The 18007-nt window shown below is 38.3% G+C and overlaps 2 protein-coding genes across 5 annotated transcripts in view; both read left to right on the plus strand.

Annotated features, from left to right (window-relative positions):
* The window catches only part of LOC126232170 (uncharacterized), a 139724-nt gene that overhangs the window by 14950 nt on the left and 106767 nt on the right, over positions 1 to 18007 (plus strand). Inside the window, exon 1 of one of the 4 annotated variants that reach the window (XR_007544682.1) lies at positions 5377 to 6773. The exons of 2 other annotated variants lie outside the window; for them this stretch is intronic. The gene's annotated coding sequence lies outside the window, so the exon portion shown is untranslated. Of the gene's footprint in view, positions 1 to 5376; positions 7304 to 18007 lie in introns of those variants that run through there. One more of the 4 variants, XR_007544683.1, reaches the window with a different exon arrangement.
* Positions 7296 to 9611, plus strand: LOC126232168 (uncharacterized). The gene is made up of 4 exons (XM_049942469.1): positions 7296 to 7528; positions 7604 to 7767; positions 9058 to 9199; positions 9463 to 9611. Exons 1-3 carry the CDS (start codon positions 7330 to 7332, stop codon positions 9109 to 9111), a joined length of 417 nt encoding a protein of 138 aa, XP_049798426.1. The 5' UTR covers positions 7296 to 7329; the 3' UTR covers positions 9112 to 9199; positions 9463 to 9611.

Raw genomic sequence — 18007 nt, forward strand, 5'->3', positions numbered from 1 at the left:
ATATTTCCCCGAATATGGATCCCCTTCTGTAGGTATCAACGTAAAGTCATGTGAGGAGCTAAAATGACAAAAAACAATCGGTGTGCTGCTAGTCCGTAATTTAACAAAGAATAGCATTCTGTAAATTTCACCTCAGCTCTGCGCTAGCGCGTGGGACCGCCAGCGACTGCTCGAACGAACCTAACCGTATGCCGCCAATCCAACAAGTTTTCAGCCAATCACGAACTGTAGATGGCGGTAAAAGATGGGAGACATTGTTTTCGCCAGAACGAACTAGCCCAGTTCTGAGGCAGCGTGTTGAGCTGACATCTGTTGGCAATACCTAGCAACACTACAGTACTCAAGCGATGCGTATTTTACTTCGCATTGGCTAGTTTAGCACGAAAACATTGGGAGTAAGACACATCTTTGCAGGTATATCAATTTCTTATTTACAGTTTGCTAACAAAATAGGAATAAGTGCCAACATCTTTTCATTATTTGTGAAGGATATACTTCATACCCACAAAGTTTCTTGGTAAGGCGTTCTTTAGATATGATAACTTGGAATGATGTGTATCACCACCTATGGCCGTCCTATCGCCCTCACTCCCACCCTTAAGTACCTTGGCGTCACCCTCGTCCGTCGCCTCTCCTGGACTCCCCACCTCCGGACAATCCAAGCCAAGGCACGCTCCCGACTCAAGCTCCTCTCTGGCCGTACGTGGGGTCTGGACCCCTCCACCATCCTCCACACCTATAAATCCCTCATCCGCCCTATCCTTTGTTATGCCCATCTGGCTTGGATCTCCGCCCCCCCTCCCTTTTATAAATCCCTCCAAATCCTTGAACGCCGTGATCTCCGCCTCACCTATCGCATCCGTCTCCCCTCCTCCACGCGGATCCTGTATGATCTCATCCCCTTCCCCCACCTCCTCCTTTTCCTCGAAAGGATACAAATCCTGTACACCTCCCGTAAACTCGACCCTCCTCACCCGCTCGTCTCCCCGATACTCACCCACCCCCGCCTGCTGCCGCGCCTGTATTCCCACGTCCCACCCGGTCTCCATCTCTCGACCCTCCTTACCCTCTCCCGAGGTGGCTTCCGCCAGCTCCCCCTCCCTGATGATGTCCTCCTCCCCTGCATCTACCCCTCCTATCAACTTTGATCCTCCCCCCCCCCAACTCCTGTGTCCTTTCCTTTAGGCACCCTCCCTCCCCCCCTTCCCTTCCCTTCTCTTTCCTTTCCCCCTTCCCTCCTACCCTCTCCCCCGGGCTTCCCCTCCCCCTTCCTCCCTCCCCCTCTCTCCTTTGCCCATGGCATCTCTGCTCTCCCCTCTCCCATTTCCCCTTCCTCCTCCTCCACCTCCTCTCTTGGCAGGTCCCCGGACTCGTACACGCTGAGTGGACATTCGCGCGCCGGAGATCATCGCCATCAGTGTCTAGTGTGTGTGCATCGTTTTGTGTTTCGTGCAGTTACAACTCAACTGTTCACATGTGCCGTCGCCGTTCTCCGTGTTTTGTGCGCTGTGTCTACAAGTGTTAGCGTTTTTATCGTCCAACGTGAACGGCTTCTTGTTTATTGTTTTTTTGTATCTCCATTTTTTGCCCGCCGTTTTTTGTATTCTCTGTATCACCTCTGTCATGTCATTGTTCCACTTAAGGCTGAAGAGCAGCGTACTATTATGCTGCTGACAGCCCACCTAGTATGAGGTCATTAAAATTACAATAAAGGAAAAAAAAAAAAAAGATGTGTATTATCATTTGGGTAAGAGATGGAATCAATTTTTGAGTGGCTCGGAGAATATGATCCGAGCACATGCTCTAAATGCAATAGTATCGGCGGCGTAAGGGTTCGTGTTTTAACAGCACAGCGCGCAGTTGGAATTGATACGTCACCGGAATTGCTGTGCCCATAATTTTCCATTCATTAGCCGTACTTGCGACTACAGCCTGGAACTTCCTCGGTCGATAAATGATCTATCATCTATGTGCTTGGCTACACACACACATACATACACGAAACTCAAAATGGTTAACATTTCTTAACTTCGCCTTTCGAAGCAGCAGGAAAATCTGTTATGGAAAACCTATATCGAGTTTACAGTAAACCAGCCCAGGTTAATTTTATTTTCCCGTTTACGTTTCTCCTCTCCCCAACCCATAACTTTATCGATTTGTTCGCTGCATATTAGCTGAGTTTTTGTATCGAATTTCAAGCATACTTTCCAACTTACTGTTATAGGGTCTTACTTCGAGTGTCTCCAGGTTTATGTGCTTCACGTAAAAATTCTTCCCACGTTTCGTATTGCCCAGTGGAAGTCCAGGCAAGCAGAAGACGGCAAGAGATATAATGGCGATGCTAACCCAGCCAGCTGCACGTAGTGTAGAGTCGTGACGCGAGAGGGCAGCAGAGTAGCCGGACCCGCGTAGTACGGACTACCACCGACAGATGGCAGGTGCGAACTGCAGTGCATAAATCTATGTAAAGGGAAATTATGGCCAACTTGCCAGTGAGCGACATTTTCGAACGACTGCGCCGATGGTGATACATTAAGTGAGTACTGACTTGACCCGGGGTCAAGACATCTCCCCTCCACACTGTCTGAGCACTGTAGCTAGCGACCAATAAGGAGCCACCAGACGACTACCAATGAAAAAGTGCTGTGCATCAGGCGCGCGCGTGCGAAATTTTGTGTTAGTCACTACTCACTATTGTGTTTGTATCGAGGCCAACGAGCCCGTTGGCCTCGGTTTGTATGTGTATGCGTTTCCTGCGTCAGCGTGTCCTCCGTACTGTATTTTGGAAATGATTTCGTTCGAAGATAGTGTTGTGTACAAGCGAAAGGCTGAAGTATTTGTAAGTACCATATTTAGTATGAATTTTTTGCACTTAATGTTTTTTTTTAAGCGTTGAAATTCATTGCTTTCAATGATAATGCTGTCGGCGAACGAAAGGCAGAGTGAAATAGTTAATACTATTTCTCAAGTGGGTGTATTCTCTGCTTGCTTTTTGAAGCTATTAATCCAGACTGCTCACTTGACAGTTGTTATTGGCAACTTGGTAATGTTGGCTACTTAAGATTATAGAATTACGGGGATCAAATAAAACATGAAAGATAAGGGTATTGGTAGGGTAAAAATAAAATAAGCACGATCGGGTAAAAATAGCTATTACTAGAGTACATTATGGAAGGAAATAAGATGAAGGTACAGCCAACTTGTTTACCTGATCAGAAATCCTCATTTAAAAATCTTGCTGTGGACTCCAGTAATTTAAATGGTGTGATAGTAAGCAGGAGATTTAATAACTGTATGAAACAGCGCACGCAAATCGTAATATAAAACAGCGGTATACCTATTTTGACAGATTTTCATTTCTCGGTACTGGAAAATTACCATTTAATACATGTTTCTGTACGAATTTGGTTTTTATGTTTCTTGTTACCCACATAGACTTTTAATGATCCTTTAAAAGAAGGCTTTTTTCGTAGGCCATTTTTTCTTTATGTTTCACATATATGTGAAACATGTGTATGTGTAAGAAGTTTCATAATCAGCTAAAACTTATTAACATTGTGTACTGGAATTATAAAACACATTTGTATACTAAACTGTGAGTTGTTTTTTTCCATTGTTTGGAAAGGTGGAGGAAAAGTGGAGTAAACAGAAGGCAATCATATCTTGAGCAGCTGACTGCGTCCTAAGTTCAGATTAATTACAAATAGTGTTTGCTTTTTTTTTAAATTAGTAACTTTTTTGTTTACTCTCTGTATTTCAATTTGGAAATCATTAGACTGTCAGTAGTGTTGAATGCCTAGAAATTACATTAAACTGCAACCTTCAAGAGAAAGACACAGCATATGCTGTGGTAGTTTAAAATTAATGCCAGGTGTAAATAAAAGCTGTTACTCAACTGTAATTTAAACATACCACTGGTATCTGAGAGTAATACTAAAAAGTTCTGAATACACAAAGATCTGTTCTCAGTAAAGATGAATATACTTGCTTGGCTACATGGGCCTTCCTGTAACTTCATTCAAGGTAAAACAGTTTGTTGCTGAGTTTGTTCAGATACTACAGAAAGCATATTTACCAGTGAAAAGAAGTTTTGCCAGTAAGGATTGGTTTTCAGATTTTACCAAACACCCAGCTCTAATCACCCAGAAACTTCACAAATTTTAAATAATCTATAGGAGCACACCAACATGTCCATTTGTCTTTCCCTTAAGATTTGGAATTGCAACTATCAGACTGAAGTGTCTTGAAAAATTTGTTTAGGACAAAACTATTAGTTTAAATACTGTTTGTAACATTAATCGACATAGTTAATATTTCCTCTGTATAAAAATCTACCCTTTTCCTCATACTGTTTATAACATTAATGGACATAGTTAATATTTCCTCTGTATAAAAATCTACCCTTTTCCTCAAAGCTTATACTACATTAATTTGTTTGACATAGATATGTCTAATAGACCATTATATGAATAAAACAGAGGGAAACATTCCACGTGGAAAAAATATATCTAAAAAGAAAGATGATGAGACTTACCAAACAAAAGCGCTGGCAGGTCGATAGACACACAAAATAACACAAACATACGCACAAAATTCTAGCTAAGCCTTTACAAATGTCTGCTTGTGTCTGTGTATATGTGGATGGATATGTGTGTGTGTGTGCGCGAGTGTATACCCGTCCTTTTTTCCCCCTAAGGTAAGTCTTTCCGCTCCCGGGATTGGAATGACTCCTTACCCTCTCCCTTAAAACCCACTTCCTTTCATCTTTACCTCTCCTTCCCTCTTTCCTCACGAAGCAACCGTTTGTTGCGAAAGCTAGAATTTTGTGTGTATGTTTGTGTTTGTTTGTGTGTCTATCGACCTGCCAGCGCTTTTGTTTGGTAAGTCTCATCATCTTTCTTTTTAGATATATTTAGACCATTATATGAATTCTTTTTATCTTGCCTCATACTTTTATTGTCCTGTCACCTGTGTAGGCACTTTCTTCAATTTAGTCACTAGGTCTTTTTTTGTGCCCCCCAAGTATTTTTTCTTTTTTCAGTGAAATGTTTGTGTGAATATGAAACATTTTTTAACCATATTCTGACGAGTACAAAAGCTTTTCACCCAAAATTTCGAAAGTTTAAATATTATTTTGTTTTTACCCCTCCCTACCCAAGGTAAAATGTGTACTTATTGGTGGTTTTTATGAAATTGTGGTCTGGTCTACCATGTGTCTACATACCTGCTGCACTTCTTATATCAAATGTATGTTACTGTAGGGAGGAAAATTCTGACATAATTTAAATGAAGCCAAGTACAGAAGTATTAGTAATACATGCTCTTCTCTCTTAACAGGAAATTCTCCCGCAGTGGAAAACGTGTGTTGGAGCTGCACAGAAATGATTGTAATGTGCAAGAAATTAAATCTTTAAACATCCTCGTTGATGTTAAATCAAGGGAGGAGTTTGGACAGTGGTTGGCACAGTTTGAAAACATAACAAAAACAACTTGTACAATAAGGTGCACTGAACCTGCATCAGGAAAGTATGTTGTTTGCAAACAAAGGCTGGTCTGTCACCACAATACTCGCAGTATAAAAGTTCACGGTTCAGTGCAAAGGGCAACAAAAAACACTAACTGTCCGTCAAAAGTGACAGTGACAATTCACGCCGTGCATGATAGATACAGAGGTAAAGCCTGTAGAGAAAGCAATGCTCTACAAGGAAATGCCGTGTGAGGTTAACTTGGTGTTGGGTCATAACCACAGTGTTGAGAGTGCTTGCTGCTGCTTTAAGATTTAGACAACCACCAAGTGATGTCAAAGAAATATTAATATCCCTGTTTGAAAGAGGTCATTCACCAGCCACTGCTCTTGAGTCAATAAAGGTTGAAATACAGCTGAATTGTTCAGATTACCATTTAGTCCTTGCAGACAGAAGCAGGTGTCCTGATTACAACTTTTGCCACTATTTGTTCAACAAAGTTTTTAAGAAAAAGTATGAGCCAACAGACTTGAACAAAGAAGGAAAGCAGCTGTTACAACAGAGGTTAGAGGAATACAACAGTGAAGTTGGAGCTGTGTGTGCCAAGATGATTCAGTAATATGATGATTATATAGTATGGTAAGAGTACATTTACAAATTTGTAGTCTGATGAAAACTTTATGCATATACATTTAGCTACTATTAATATTTGTATAATTGTTTTTCAGCATTTGCTCACCACTGATGCAAAAAGTCCATACTCGTGTAAAAGCTGCTTCCAAACTTGTATTTATGGATTCCACCGGTTCTCTGGATCACGACAGCAGCAGAGTGTTCGTTTTACTTACTCACAGTGAGTGTGGAGGTTTACCACTAGGAGTTCTGATTGTGTCTTCAGAAAGCTGCGGAGTTACAGAAATGGGACTAGAGTTGCTGAAAGAGATAGTGGGGGAAAATATTTTGGGGGAAACATCAATGGCCCAAGTGTGTTTCTGACTGACAACAGCCAGTCAGAACAAAATGCAATTAGAAGGTGCTTCCCAAACACAAAAGCTTTGTCGTGTATATTCCATGTCCTGCAGGCAGTGTGGCGCTGGCTTCTCAAAGCAAAAAATGCTATACCACAGCAAAAACAGTGCGAGTTCTTCCAGAATTTCAAAAAAATAATGTTTGCGCAAACAAAAAATGAAGCAGTGGTAAACTATAATGTAACAAGAGCGAACATCGGTGAAAATCGTCAAAATTTATTGAAATACTTGGAAGGGTATTGGGATAGGAGAGGACTGTGGACCCTTTCACGTCGGCGAGGTATGCTTATAGAAGGGCACAACACAAATAATATAACTGAGGCCTTCACGAGAATTTTAAAGGACAGGATTTTTGAGAGGGTGCGTGCCTTCAATATGGTTCAGATGGTGGACTTTTTTCTCACAAAGGTGAATTTGTATTTTCAGAGGAGACTTCTTGATGCTGCTAATGGAGCAAGTCCTAAGTCTTTCTGTAGGCCTACAAAGGCTCCTTCACAGGAGATTCTAGCAAAAATCAGACAAGTCAATGAGGATGTTCTGCTCATTCCCAGTGAAGAAAGGGAGAATCATTATTACATTGTTAATATGGCTGTTCTTGTTTGCACTTGTTGCCAAGGCAATACAGGGAAGATCTGCAAACATATAGACTGGGGAACTACAGGGAGGTGACGGATAGTGACAGTGTACGTAGACTGTATTATTTTATTGCTACAGATGAGGAGCCTCCCGAAGGGTGGCTAGAGCCTCTGTATTGCTCTCAGAATGCAGGGGCTTCAAGTTCTTCGGAACGTTTGGAGCAAACGGACACAGGTTTGCTCTGTGAAAGCCAAGGAGAGATGCCAGAGACACTTCACATGGAGACAGTTCCAGACAATAGAAATAATGATTTAATCGACGAGATAAAAGCTCGTCTCATAGATTTTTCAAATAAATCCCCTGAGGAAATGAGGAAAGGCCTTGAAGATATGTGCGAAAAATTGAGAAAGCTTAAAACGCCATCTGCATGTGCATCTTATTTGGCAAATTTTGGTGAAGGTAAGTAAAACATACTTTTATATAAATGTTATGGCAAGTAATTCAATATTGTATGAATTCTAATTTTTGTTACAGGAAAATCTAGAAAAAATCGCGGTAACTATATTCCCGTTCAGTCCACTGCAATAAGCAGAAGAAAAAACAAGTTGGCAGGTCGCAGATGTCATCCGGGGGGAAGACAAAGACCACACTCTAAGCAAAGCGAGGAATTTGTAAAGACAGTAGAAATTTCTGAAATGGTAAGTATTACATTTCTAAAGTCATGTATGGCATTTTGAAATTTATCTAGCAACTTTCCTTTCCCCAAAGGGCACATTAAGGAATAAAGTAATTATTATTTATTTAACATTTTTAAGTTTGAGGGAGCACTGCTGGACATATAGTGCTATTGGCTAACTTGCATAAATTTAATACTGTGTGCTAATGGTGGCGTAAAGACCGAAACAATCCACAAAAGAAATAAGAAATTGCAACTGAAAACTGCCTCCAGACTGAACTCACATCCAGTATTGATAAAGGCTATGGCATGCAAGTTTCTGGCACCATCTTTAAAGTAATTCTTATTTTATCTGAAAGTAGCTCTGTTAGTATAATTAAAGAAAAAGAAAATACTTAATTATGATTTGATGTGACTGTCACGTGGAATAATTTGTAGACATTGCTATTGAAAAAACTGAAGTCACTCCACACCTTGAACTTGGTGTGGATAATTCCATTACACAGCAAGCCAGCTGAATGATACACTGCAAATCAGTCACAAAGTGTTTACACATTCTGTTTCATTCGGAAAAAAAAATTGATGTATGTACAGGATGTTCCCTTCTGTGCAAGCAGCATTGCATATTTCCATTGGCTTGTGACTTTCTCATGCAAATGTGAATGTTCAAACATAGTTCACAACACGTCTTGTTCCAAAGCAGTGGCATTAGTACATTATGGAATAATTGCTGATGGGTAAAAGTGCTCATATCTTGTGTTAACACAACTTCCTGATTGACAGTTGCCTCAAGTTCCCCATTAGCTTAAAATCTCAGTCCTGACTATAACACCATCTAGGCAGAAAAATTACATCTGGTATTATCACCCAAATTAATATACTCACGTTCAAACTGTTTGCTAATCTTGTTTAGATGTTAGGTTATTAACATCACGGCATTTCGTTTCTTTGGTCCAGTATGTCTTGCATGTACAGTAAAATTCTCATTACATAACATCTAAATTGTAACAATTAACTAGGCCTATATTTTTTATTATTAGTTATCTAAGTGTTTTTTAAAGGTGTGGCATATACATATTATGACTTTAAGTAGCTAATTACAATAGAAAAATGTAAATACACACAAATGTGGAGCCACTTTGAGTTTCATTCCGTCATTGAATATTTCGGTACAGAAATGGATAAGAAAAGCCATGTTACATAAACATTTTTCCCCAACATTAACCCAGTATTAGTGCAACAAACTTAGTAATCCATAATTTAGAAATAAAGGTTTTCAGTAATGTTAATGTGGATTTTAATTTCTTTTCAGGCTACCTTTCCACCACCAGCTACGCAGTCATCCCAGTCAGCTTCAGACTTTTGAAGGTGCGCGACTGTTTACTGCAGCATAGTGTGTAGGATTTTCTTAATCTGAGATCCAACGTAATGGAACTATTAAGGGAATGATTGTAGTAAGTTTTTTCTTAAAGCTCAGGCCTAGCCTTACTGCTGAAATATATTAAGTTTTTTTGTTGTACCTCGGGTCTGACCCGATTATTCCCGGCGGGGTCAGGGATTTTCTCTGCCTCGTGATGACTGGGTGTTCTGTGATGTCCTTAGTTAGTTAGGTTTAAGTAGTTCTGAGTTCTAGGGGACTGATGACCATAGATGTTAAGTCCCGTAGTGCTCAGAGCCATTTTCTAACCCGATTATTGAAATAAGTTTTTTGTTACAGCTCAGACCAAACTTACTATTGAAATATAGAAGTTCTTCTTTAAATTGGGATATCCCAACAATGTGGATACTTATTGTGTATGTTGCACAAGTTTCTGGGAAATGTGAATTATCTTTTCTTAAAATGTAAACTACATTTTATATTCTGCATATGACTTTTTTATTTACATCTGTTCCTTCAGGTTACATGTAGCTTATTTAATTTGTCATATTATGTCTGCTTTCTGAAGTAGTTCTGTCAGCTGATAATGAAAAATGTTTCCTGCATTTTAATATATATTGGCAGGAATGAACTGTTATTTTATTAATTAGTATTAAAACTTTATTTTAGAAGATTAAGTGAAGATATTTTGCAATGTTAATATAAGCATCACATTTAAATAGGAATTATGAACAGATTGACCCCATTTACACCAAGGTTGGCATAAAGGAATTGCTTATGATGATAGCTTCCTCTGGCATGTAGAGTCCAAACAAAAATTTTCCATCTCAAATTAACTAAAAGGGAAGTAAATTATTTTTTTTTTTTTTTTTTTTGCTGGGAGAACACACTTTCAGGCAACCATCCTAAACTAAACAAAAAGTGAATTAATGTTGTAAAAAACTTAATTTTTTCATTAAATGCCAAGCCAACTAGTCAGACTGCATGTCTTCATATCACAGTTTGTGACTTCATTCTGAAATGAAAGGACAATGAATCTCTTTAAACTTTTATTTGAATAGCAGATAGAAAGCTGAACTAGGTAAGTGTACTCGCCACGAATGTTTACGTTCAGCTTTTGGTGACGCAATGTTCTGCTTCTGGTAAGTGAAGACAAAGGGGAAAAGCAAAGGAGTGTGGAAAAATTGTAAAATATGTGAGTAAGTAATAAGACAGAATCAGGGTCCAAAGAGACCTATGCTTGTGTGGTAAACAACCTGCAGATGAGGGTTGGCATGAGTAGGTGGATGAAAGCCAGATTCTTGTAATTTAACTGTGTGTTTCAAATCACTGCCTGGTCTACAGAGAGCTATTAACTGGACAGGAGAGAGTAATGATTTGTTTAATTTTGTATATGTATTAATGTCCAACTGCATGCATCGATGACAAAGACTAAGAATATAGATAAAGCACTGGCACACATTTACTAAATTCAAGAAACCAATTTAAGAAAGGTATTGACTATAATGATTACAATTTGTACACAACTGCCACAAAACAAACACTGACAGTAAAACACAATTTGGGGTTATTCACATTACAGCATTTTTTAAAAATGATACTGTATTGCTATACAGACTGTTGTGTTATTTAAACTAATTGGGATTTCATGTAATGTACTGTAGTGTTTCTGTCCTAACCCATACCAAGCTCACTTAGACCTAGATGTCTGGTGCTCTTAAAACCCCACTCAGTGCTGCCTTCAAATTGCCAGCAAGCTTATACATACATCTCTCACTGCCATTTGACTAGTGGAGTTATGTTCAACTTTAGTGGTATTACCATCAACAAAAATGCAGAGAATGCAATCATATGTCCAAATTAATTTGTGATTTGTTGCACATCACTACAATGTATAATGCAAAGTAATCCCTGGAACATATTACTAATGAACTGACAGGCTATTTAGTTCACAAGATAGTCCTTTAGGACTTCAGCATAGTAAAATCTTGTTTTAATTGCTCTTTTCATAAAGATGTCCTATTAAGGACTAAAAACTGAACCATGTAATGTCTAAGTAACTTTGATTTTCTAATTTTGCAATTACACACACACAGACACAGAGAGGGGGAGAGACGCACACCACACATTTACGGATTGCATGCTGTTTGTGTGATCCATATCTGAGGAGGAGATCATGCTCATCCACCACTGCCAGCTATCAGCTTTCAGGTAAGTGACGCACTGTATTTCCTTTATGTATATACATATACAATCTTCAGTCATTATCTTGTGACATTAAGGTGCACAGGAAACGACAGTATGTATCAGGAAAGAAACTGGAATGAGTTACAACAGGGCAGGTATACCAGTTTGCCCAGGAAAATGCATCTCGGTCATTGTCTTCCTAATGAAACTCCTCCACCACACTTGTCAAACAGGGTGCTTCAAGCTGTTGAGATATCTCACTTCAAAAAAACTTAGTAAAACATTTATCATAACCTAAATAGGTGTGTGTCACTCAGGGGACCATATTATACAAAGTCTTTTTCTTCATGAATGTTTCCCACAAACTATCATGCATGGAGGATAAATTCCATTCACTAACGATGGTACTAAGTAATCCCAAATAAAAATCCAAGCCAGCTGACAGAGAAATCAAATAAATGTCTCAAAGATGGTTAAAATTCATCACATAAAGACAAAGTGGCCCTAAACATAAATAAAACTAACTGTATGAACTTCCATTCAAATAAAAACCATAGTGAGGTTTGACTAATAGTTAACAAAGATCGATTAAAACATGTGAGAGTAAATTTGTGGGCATTAATGTGTTGCCAGCTGGAACAAGGAGAACATGTGAACATTTTAGCAGAGCACATGTTACACTACTCTGAGAATTCTCAAAGTGATCTACTTTGTACACAAACATTCAAACATCAGTTATGTGATAATATTTTAGGATACCAGAGCTTGGAATGTATAGATTGTCTTCAAGGCATACACAAACAGAAAAAAGCACTATTGCCCACAGAAAAATCTTTAACTGTATGGAGTAATACTAGACAAATTTTTCCAGATAGATGTAATTTTTAAATCTGAGACAATATGTGGAACAAGCAACTGAAAGTATATTTCCACATTTTCTGTTGTTCTTAAAATTATATGTAGTATAATACAGTTAAAACAAATATTAGGGCCCATTTTTAGATTCAAAGTTGTGTTAAAAATAGAAAGTGGAAGACAAAAGATGGACAGATGTAAAACCTCCATATCATTTAACAGCAATGGGGGTATAAAAAAAGCAGACACCCAACACCTTAATCTGTACTGCACACTCAGTCTGGCATATTTATTTTTAAATCTGAAAGTTGTTACCATTTGAAAAGTCTTAGCCTATTTTGTTTTGCTAAGATCCAAGGTAACTGGTGTTATCGTAACACGTTTCTTTACACTTAAACTAATTTAGTAAAATTCTTTAATTTGTATAAAAATAACACAAGTAAGACTTTTGGACCCGTATGAATGTAGTTTTATGAGCTTAGCCTGAACTATTACATGAGCACATGTTATTTTCTGATTCGACTAAAAAAAATGTATTGAAGGTAAGTACATTCTACGCTTCTTTATAATGATTCCATCACAACACACCTATATTAAGCATATTTTACTGTGCCTTAAAAGCCTTTGAGGTCTGGTACTGGCAATTTACCTAATGTATCATGGCTGACTGTGCTACATTCAACTTCTATTGGGGCAAACAGATATATTAACAAACTGGAAGATTAATACATTTGTTAATGTGTACATGTTTCATCCTACGTGCATGAAAATGATGTACAGTCCTAGAAACAATTAAAGAGGAAAGAGTCAGTTAAATAGTAACATTTAATACTGTAAAAAGGTCATGAAAGAGCAATACACTAATTAGATGCTGCCATGGAATCATTTTTAGCAAAATTGGGATAAAATGTATTGTATTATATTCTACTCGTTTTTATCCAGGATAATGCCCCAAAAATGCCCATAGGTACTGTTGCATACTTACATATGTTGACCTCTCATACATATGTTGTGTGTGCTTTGGAAAAAAATTTTTTTTGTGTAGGATGGATAGAAGCAGTAAAGAAAGACGCCAACAAAATAGGTGTTACAGAAGAAATAATACATGACAGGAATAACTTTAGGCCACTTGTAGAAAACACAAACTATGAAGAAGATGCGGCAAAACCTCGACCCAAGAGAGTGTGGACAGATGAGCAGAGACGAGCAGTTGGCGTGAAAATGAAGTAGTACTGGGAAGAACGGAAGAAAAAGAAACACCATAAGTCTTAAGTTGTATGCGGCCCATAACTGGCCAAATTCATAATAATAATAATAAAAAATGTATGAGTAATACACCAAAATACTGGTCAGCAGCTGTGAAACTCTATGTATGGTTTTATTGAGCCTTGGTCAGTCTTTTCTGAAGAGATTACTTTTGCACAGTAAGAAGTTGAGTCATAAGATCAAAACATCTGCAATACAAACGCAACTTCGAAAAATACTTTTTTAAATGGGCACCTAAAAAAAAGAAAGTAAATTTAAGAAAACTTTGACCATATTTCATAAATGTCTGACAATAGAATGATGTTCTTATAGATCCAGATATCTTAGTTTTCTCATAATAAACCAGCTCATAGCTCTGTGCCATAATGACGTGTCACACCACAACACCCTTATGTTGTGAGTGAAGGCGCACAGGTGGGATCGGACACTTCCATTGACTTCTAGTTTCTTACAGTTTGCGGTTTTCTGTAATTAGGCTGGCATTCCTGATTATGGCACATGTTGTTACATAGTACTGATGAATATGTGGTTGTCCACAGGTATTTCAAATACTCATTTACAGTGCAGTAGCCCTAATGTTAGTTAATAAATTTGTTGTATACCTTTGACCAAATGTGTGGGAATCATTTACACCAATAATATTCTGTGGCATCCTTTGCACTCTTATAGACTCAAAACTAGTAATCTATGTGTAATTTAAAAAATAAACACGTACCATTTAATTAATATTTCTCTGCGGACACATAAATTTTAAAAATTAATAAAAATACCACAATAATTTGATTTTATGCGTTACACATGGCTTGTGAAAGCCAGCAACGACTGTGGAAACAATGGCTTTGTTTATAAATAACTGCTACCACACGATTTTTACTTTTATTTATATTTTTCACGACGCGTTTCGAGAAATAATTCTCATTTTGAAGTGCATTGTTCTGTATACTATGCCATTTTTTCGTGGTGTTTGTGTGGGGTTCTGGTTCTTCTGTTGCCCTTAAATTCTTCTGTGGTCCAATTTTCTGAGCACAATACAGGCATACGTAAAAAAAATAACAAACGCACATATATGGTTACAAGCGAAAACACCACGAAAAAATGGCACAGGATGGTGAAGAATGCAATTGATAATGGTTATTATTTAGCACAACGCTTCGTGCAAAATATAAAAAACAGAAAAAATTGTGACTGGTAACTTAGTTATTTATAAACAAACTCTTAGCGCAACAAAATTTGTGATTTGTCACGTTTTCTTAAGCTGACAGTTTTATTGTTCTATAGTAGAATGATTATTATATTTCACTGTGTTAATACAAAATCAAGAGTAAATTACATTCAAGGTTTATAGTAACAACCACACCAAAAGCTTTACGTTCTACGCGATAAATCGACAGTTCTCCGATTTTACAGCGGATAATCATCACTAAGGCACAACATATTCGTACTTGTAATCTTAGCACACTATTCATAAAGAAGCACCTACAATTTCCACGAAGAAATATAACTTTCACAGAAAAAAAAACAAGTTTTCACAACTAAATATAAATATCCACGCCTTTGTATGTACTTTCCTACTAGGCTACAACAAACATCAGCTGTTCCCAGCCCGGCAATACAGCTTTTATAAGGCGCTATCTGATTGGATACTCGGTTTCGCCCACTTCTGAACACTCATTGGTCGCTAGCTTGGTGCTCAGACGGAATGGTAGACCCCGGGTCAAGTCAGGAGTTGCGATACATTAACTGCTGCAGCGTGTTTAGCAGTGTTTACCGAAGGAGTACACTCAGCTCTCCATTGCACTGCTAAGACTAATCAGTGGCTGCAAAAGGAACATGTCGGATATTTTGCAACAAAAAATCTCAACAAATTAAAGCTAAATGAGTCGAAAAGCATTTGCTGCTGGGAGCACAACAGTTTTTTGCCTGCTATTCTTTATTAGTAGGGAAAGCAGATTCGCAGTTCTTGATGCGGTATCGAGTTTGAACACCTGTTTCGTAATTAGCATTAAATCGGTCCTATCCAACTGTTAGTAAGTCCAATACTAGGTCGCAAGTGCAGGGAAAAAGAAGTCGCTAATTTAAAGCTCTATATCAGCTTACCTCTTGTTCCTGTTACTTCGTAGTACGAAAATTCACCCAATGTCTCTTTTGTTATATGAAATGAAGCATTGCGCGGTACCCTAGTAAATATAATTGACAAACGTGGCTTTATGATTAGGCATGCTTTATATCTTTGTCAGCCCTATCCCACAAAATTTTTTCTGCAAATTCTTCATGGCATTAGGAGAATGATTACAAAAGTACAAGAGAATACAATTTGTTTCAAATATGTTGAGCTAAAACTAGTCGTATGATCAAAAGTAGGCTGTAGGGAACTGTAACAACTATACTCTTATTAGTATACTACAAATATTTGGCCAGGTTCCATCAGAAATAATGTTGTTGTTGTTGTTGTGGTCTTCAGTCCTGAGACTGGTTTGATGCAGCTCTCCATGCTACTCTATCCTGTGCAAGCTTCTTCATCTCCCAGTACCTACTGCAACCTACATCCTTCTGAATCTGCTTAGTGTATTCATCTCTTGGTCTCCCTCTACGATTTTTACCCTCCACGCTGCCCTCCGAGGCTAAATTTGTGATCCCTTGATGTCTCAAAACATGTCCTACCAACCGATCCCTTCTTCTAGTCAAGTTGTGCCACAAACTTCTCTTCTCCCCAATCCTATTCAATACCTCATTAGTTATGTGATCTACCCACCTTATCTTCAGCATTCTTCTGTAGCACCACATTTTGAAAGCTTCTATTCTCTTCTTGTCCAAACTATTTATTGTCCATGTTTCACTTCCATACATGGCTACACTCCATACAAATAGTTTCAGAAACGACTTCCTGACATTTAAATCTATACTCGATGTTAACAAATTTCTCTTCTTCAGAAACGATTTCGTTGCCATTGCCAGTCTACATTTTATATCCTCTCTATTTCGACCATCATCAGTTATTTTACTCCCTAAATAGCAAAACTCCTTTACTACTTTAAGTGTCTCATTTCCTAATCTAATTCCCTCAGCATCACCCAATTTAATTTGACTACATTCCATTATCCTCATTTTGCTTATGTTGATGTTCATCTTATATCCTCCTTTCAAGACGCTATCCATTCCATTCCATTCAACTGCTCTTCCAAGTCCTTTGCTGTCTCTGACAGAATTACAATGTCATCGGCAAACCTCAAAGTTTTTACTTCTTCTCCATGAATTTTAATACCTACTCCGAATTTTTCTTTTGTTTCCTTTACTGCTTGCTCAATATACAGATTGAATAACATCGGGGAGAGGCTACAACCCTGTCTCACTCCTTTCCCGACCACTGCTTCCCTTTCATGCCCCTCGACTCTTATAACTGCCATCTGGTTTCTGTACAAATTGTAAATAGCCTTTTGCTCCCTGTATTTTACCCCTGCCACCTTCAGAATTTGAAAGAGAGTATTCCAGTTAACATTGTCAAAAGCTTTCTCTAAGTCTATAAATGCTAGAAATGTAGGTTTGCCTTTTCTTAATCTTTCTTCTAAGATAAGTCTTAAGGTTAGTATTGCCTCACGTGTCCCAACATTTCTACGGAATCCAAACTGATCTTCCCTGAGGTCTGCTTCTACCAGTTTTTCCATTCGTCTGTAAAGAATTCGCGTTAGTATTTTGCAGCTGTGACTTATTAAACTGATAGTTCGGAAATTTTCACGTCTGTCAACACCTGCTTTCTTTGGGATTGGAATTATTATATTCTTCTTGAAGTCTGAGGGTACTTTGCCTGTCTCATACATCTTGCTCACCAGATGGTAGAGTTTTGTCAGGACTGGCTCTCCCAAGGCCGTCAGTAGTTCCAATGGAATGTTGTCTCCTCCGGTGGCCTTGTTTCGACTCAGGTCTTTCAGTGGTCTGTCAAACTCTTCACGCAGTATCTTATCTCCCATTTCATCTTCATCTACATCCTCTTCCATTTCCATAATATTGTCCTCAAGTACATCGCCCTTGTATAAACCCTCTATATACTCCTTCCACCTTTTGCCTTCCCTTCTTTGCTTAGAACTGGGTTTCCATCTGAGCTCTTGATATTCATAGAAGTGGTTCTCTTCTCTCCAAAGGTCTCTTTTAATTTTCCTGTAGGCAGTATCTATCTTACCCCTAGTGAGACAAGCCTCTACATCCTTACATTTGTCCTCTAGCCATCCCTGCTTAGCCATTTTGCACTTCCTGTCGAACTCATTTTTGAGACGTTTGTATTCCTTTTTGCCTGCTTCATTTACTGCATTTTTATATTTTCTCCTTTCGTCAATTAAATTGAAATATTTCTTCTGTTACCCATGGATTTCTACTAGCCCTCGTCTTTTTACCTACTTGATCCTCTGCTGCCTTCACTACTTCATCCCTCAGAGCTACCCATTCTTCTTCTACTGTATTTCTTTCCCCCATTCCTGTCAATTGTTCCCTTATGCTCTCCCTGAAACTCTCTACAACCTCTGGTTCTTTCAGTTTATCCAGGTCCCATCTCCTTACATTCCCACCTTTTTGCAGTTTCTTCAGT

This window comes from Schistocerca nitens, unplaced genomic scaffold (assembly GCF_023898315.1).
Source record: "Schistocerca nitens isolate TAMUIC-IGC-003100 unplaced genomic scaffold, iqSchNite1.1 HiC_scaffold_465, whole genome shotgun sequence".
Classification (NCBI taxonomy): Eukaryota; Metazoa; Arthropoda; class Insecta; order Orthoptera; family Acrididae; genus Schistocerca; species Schistocerca nitens.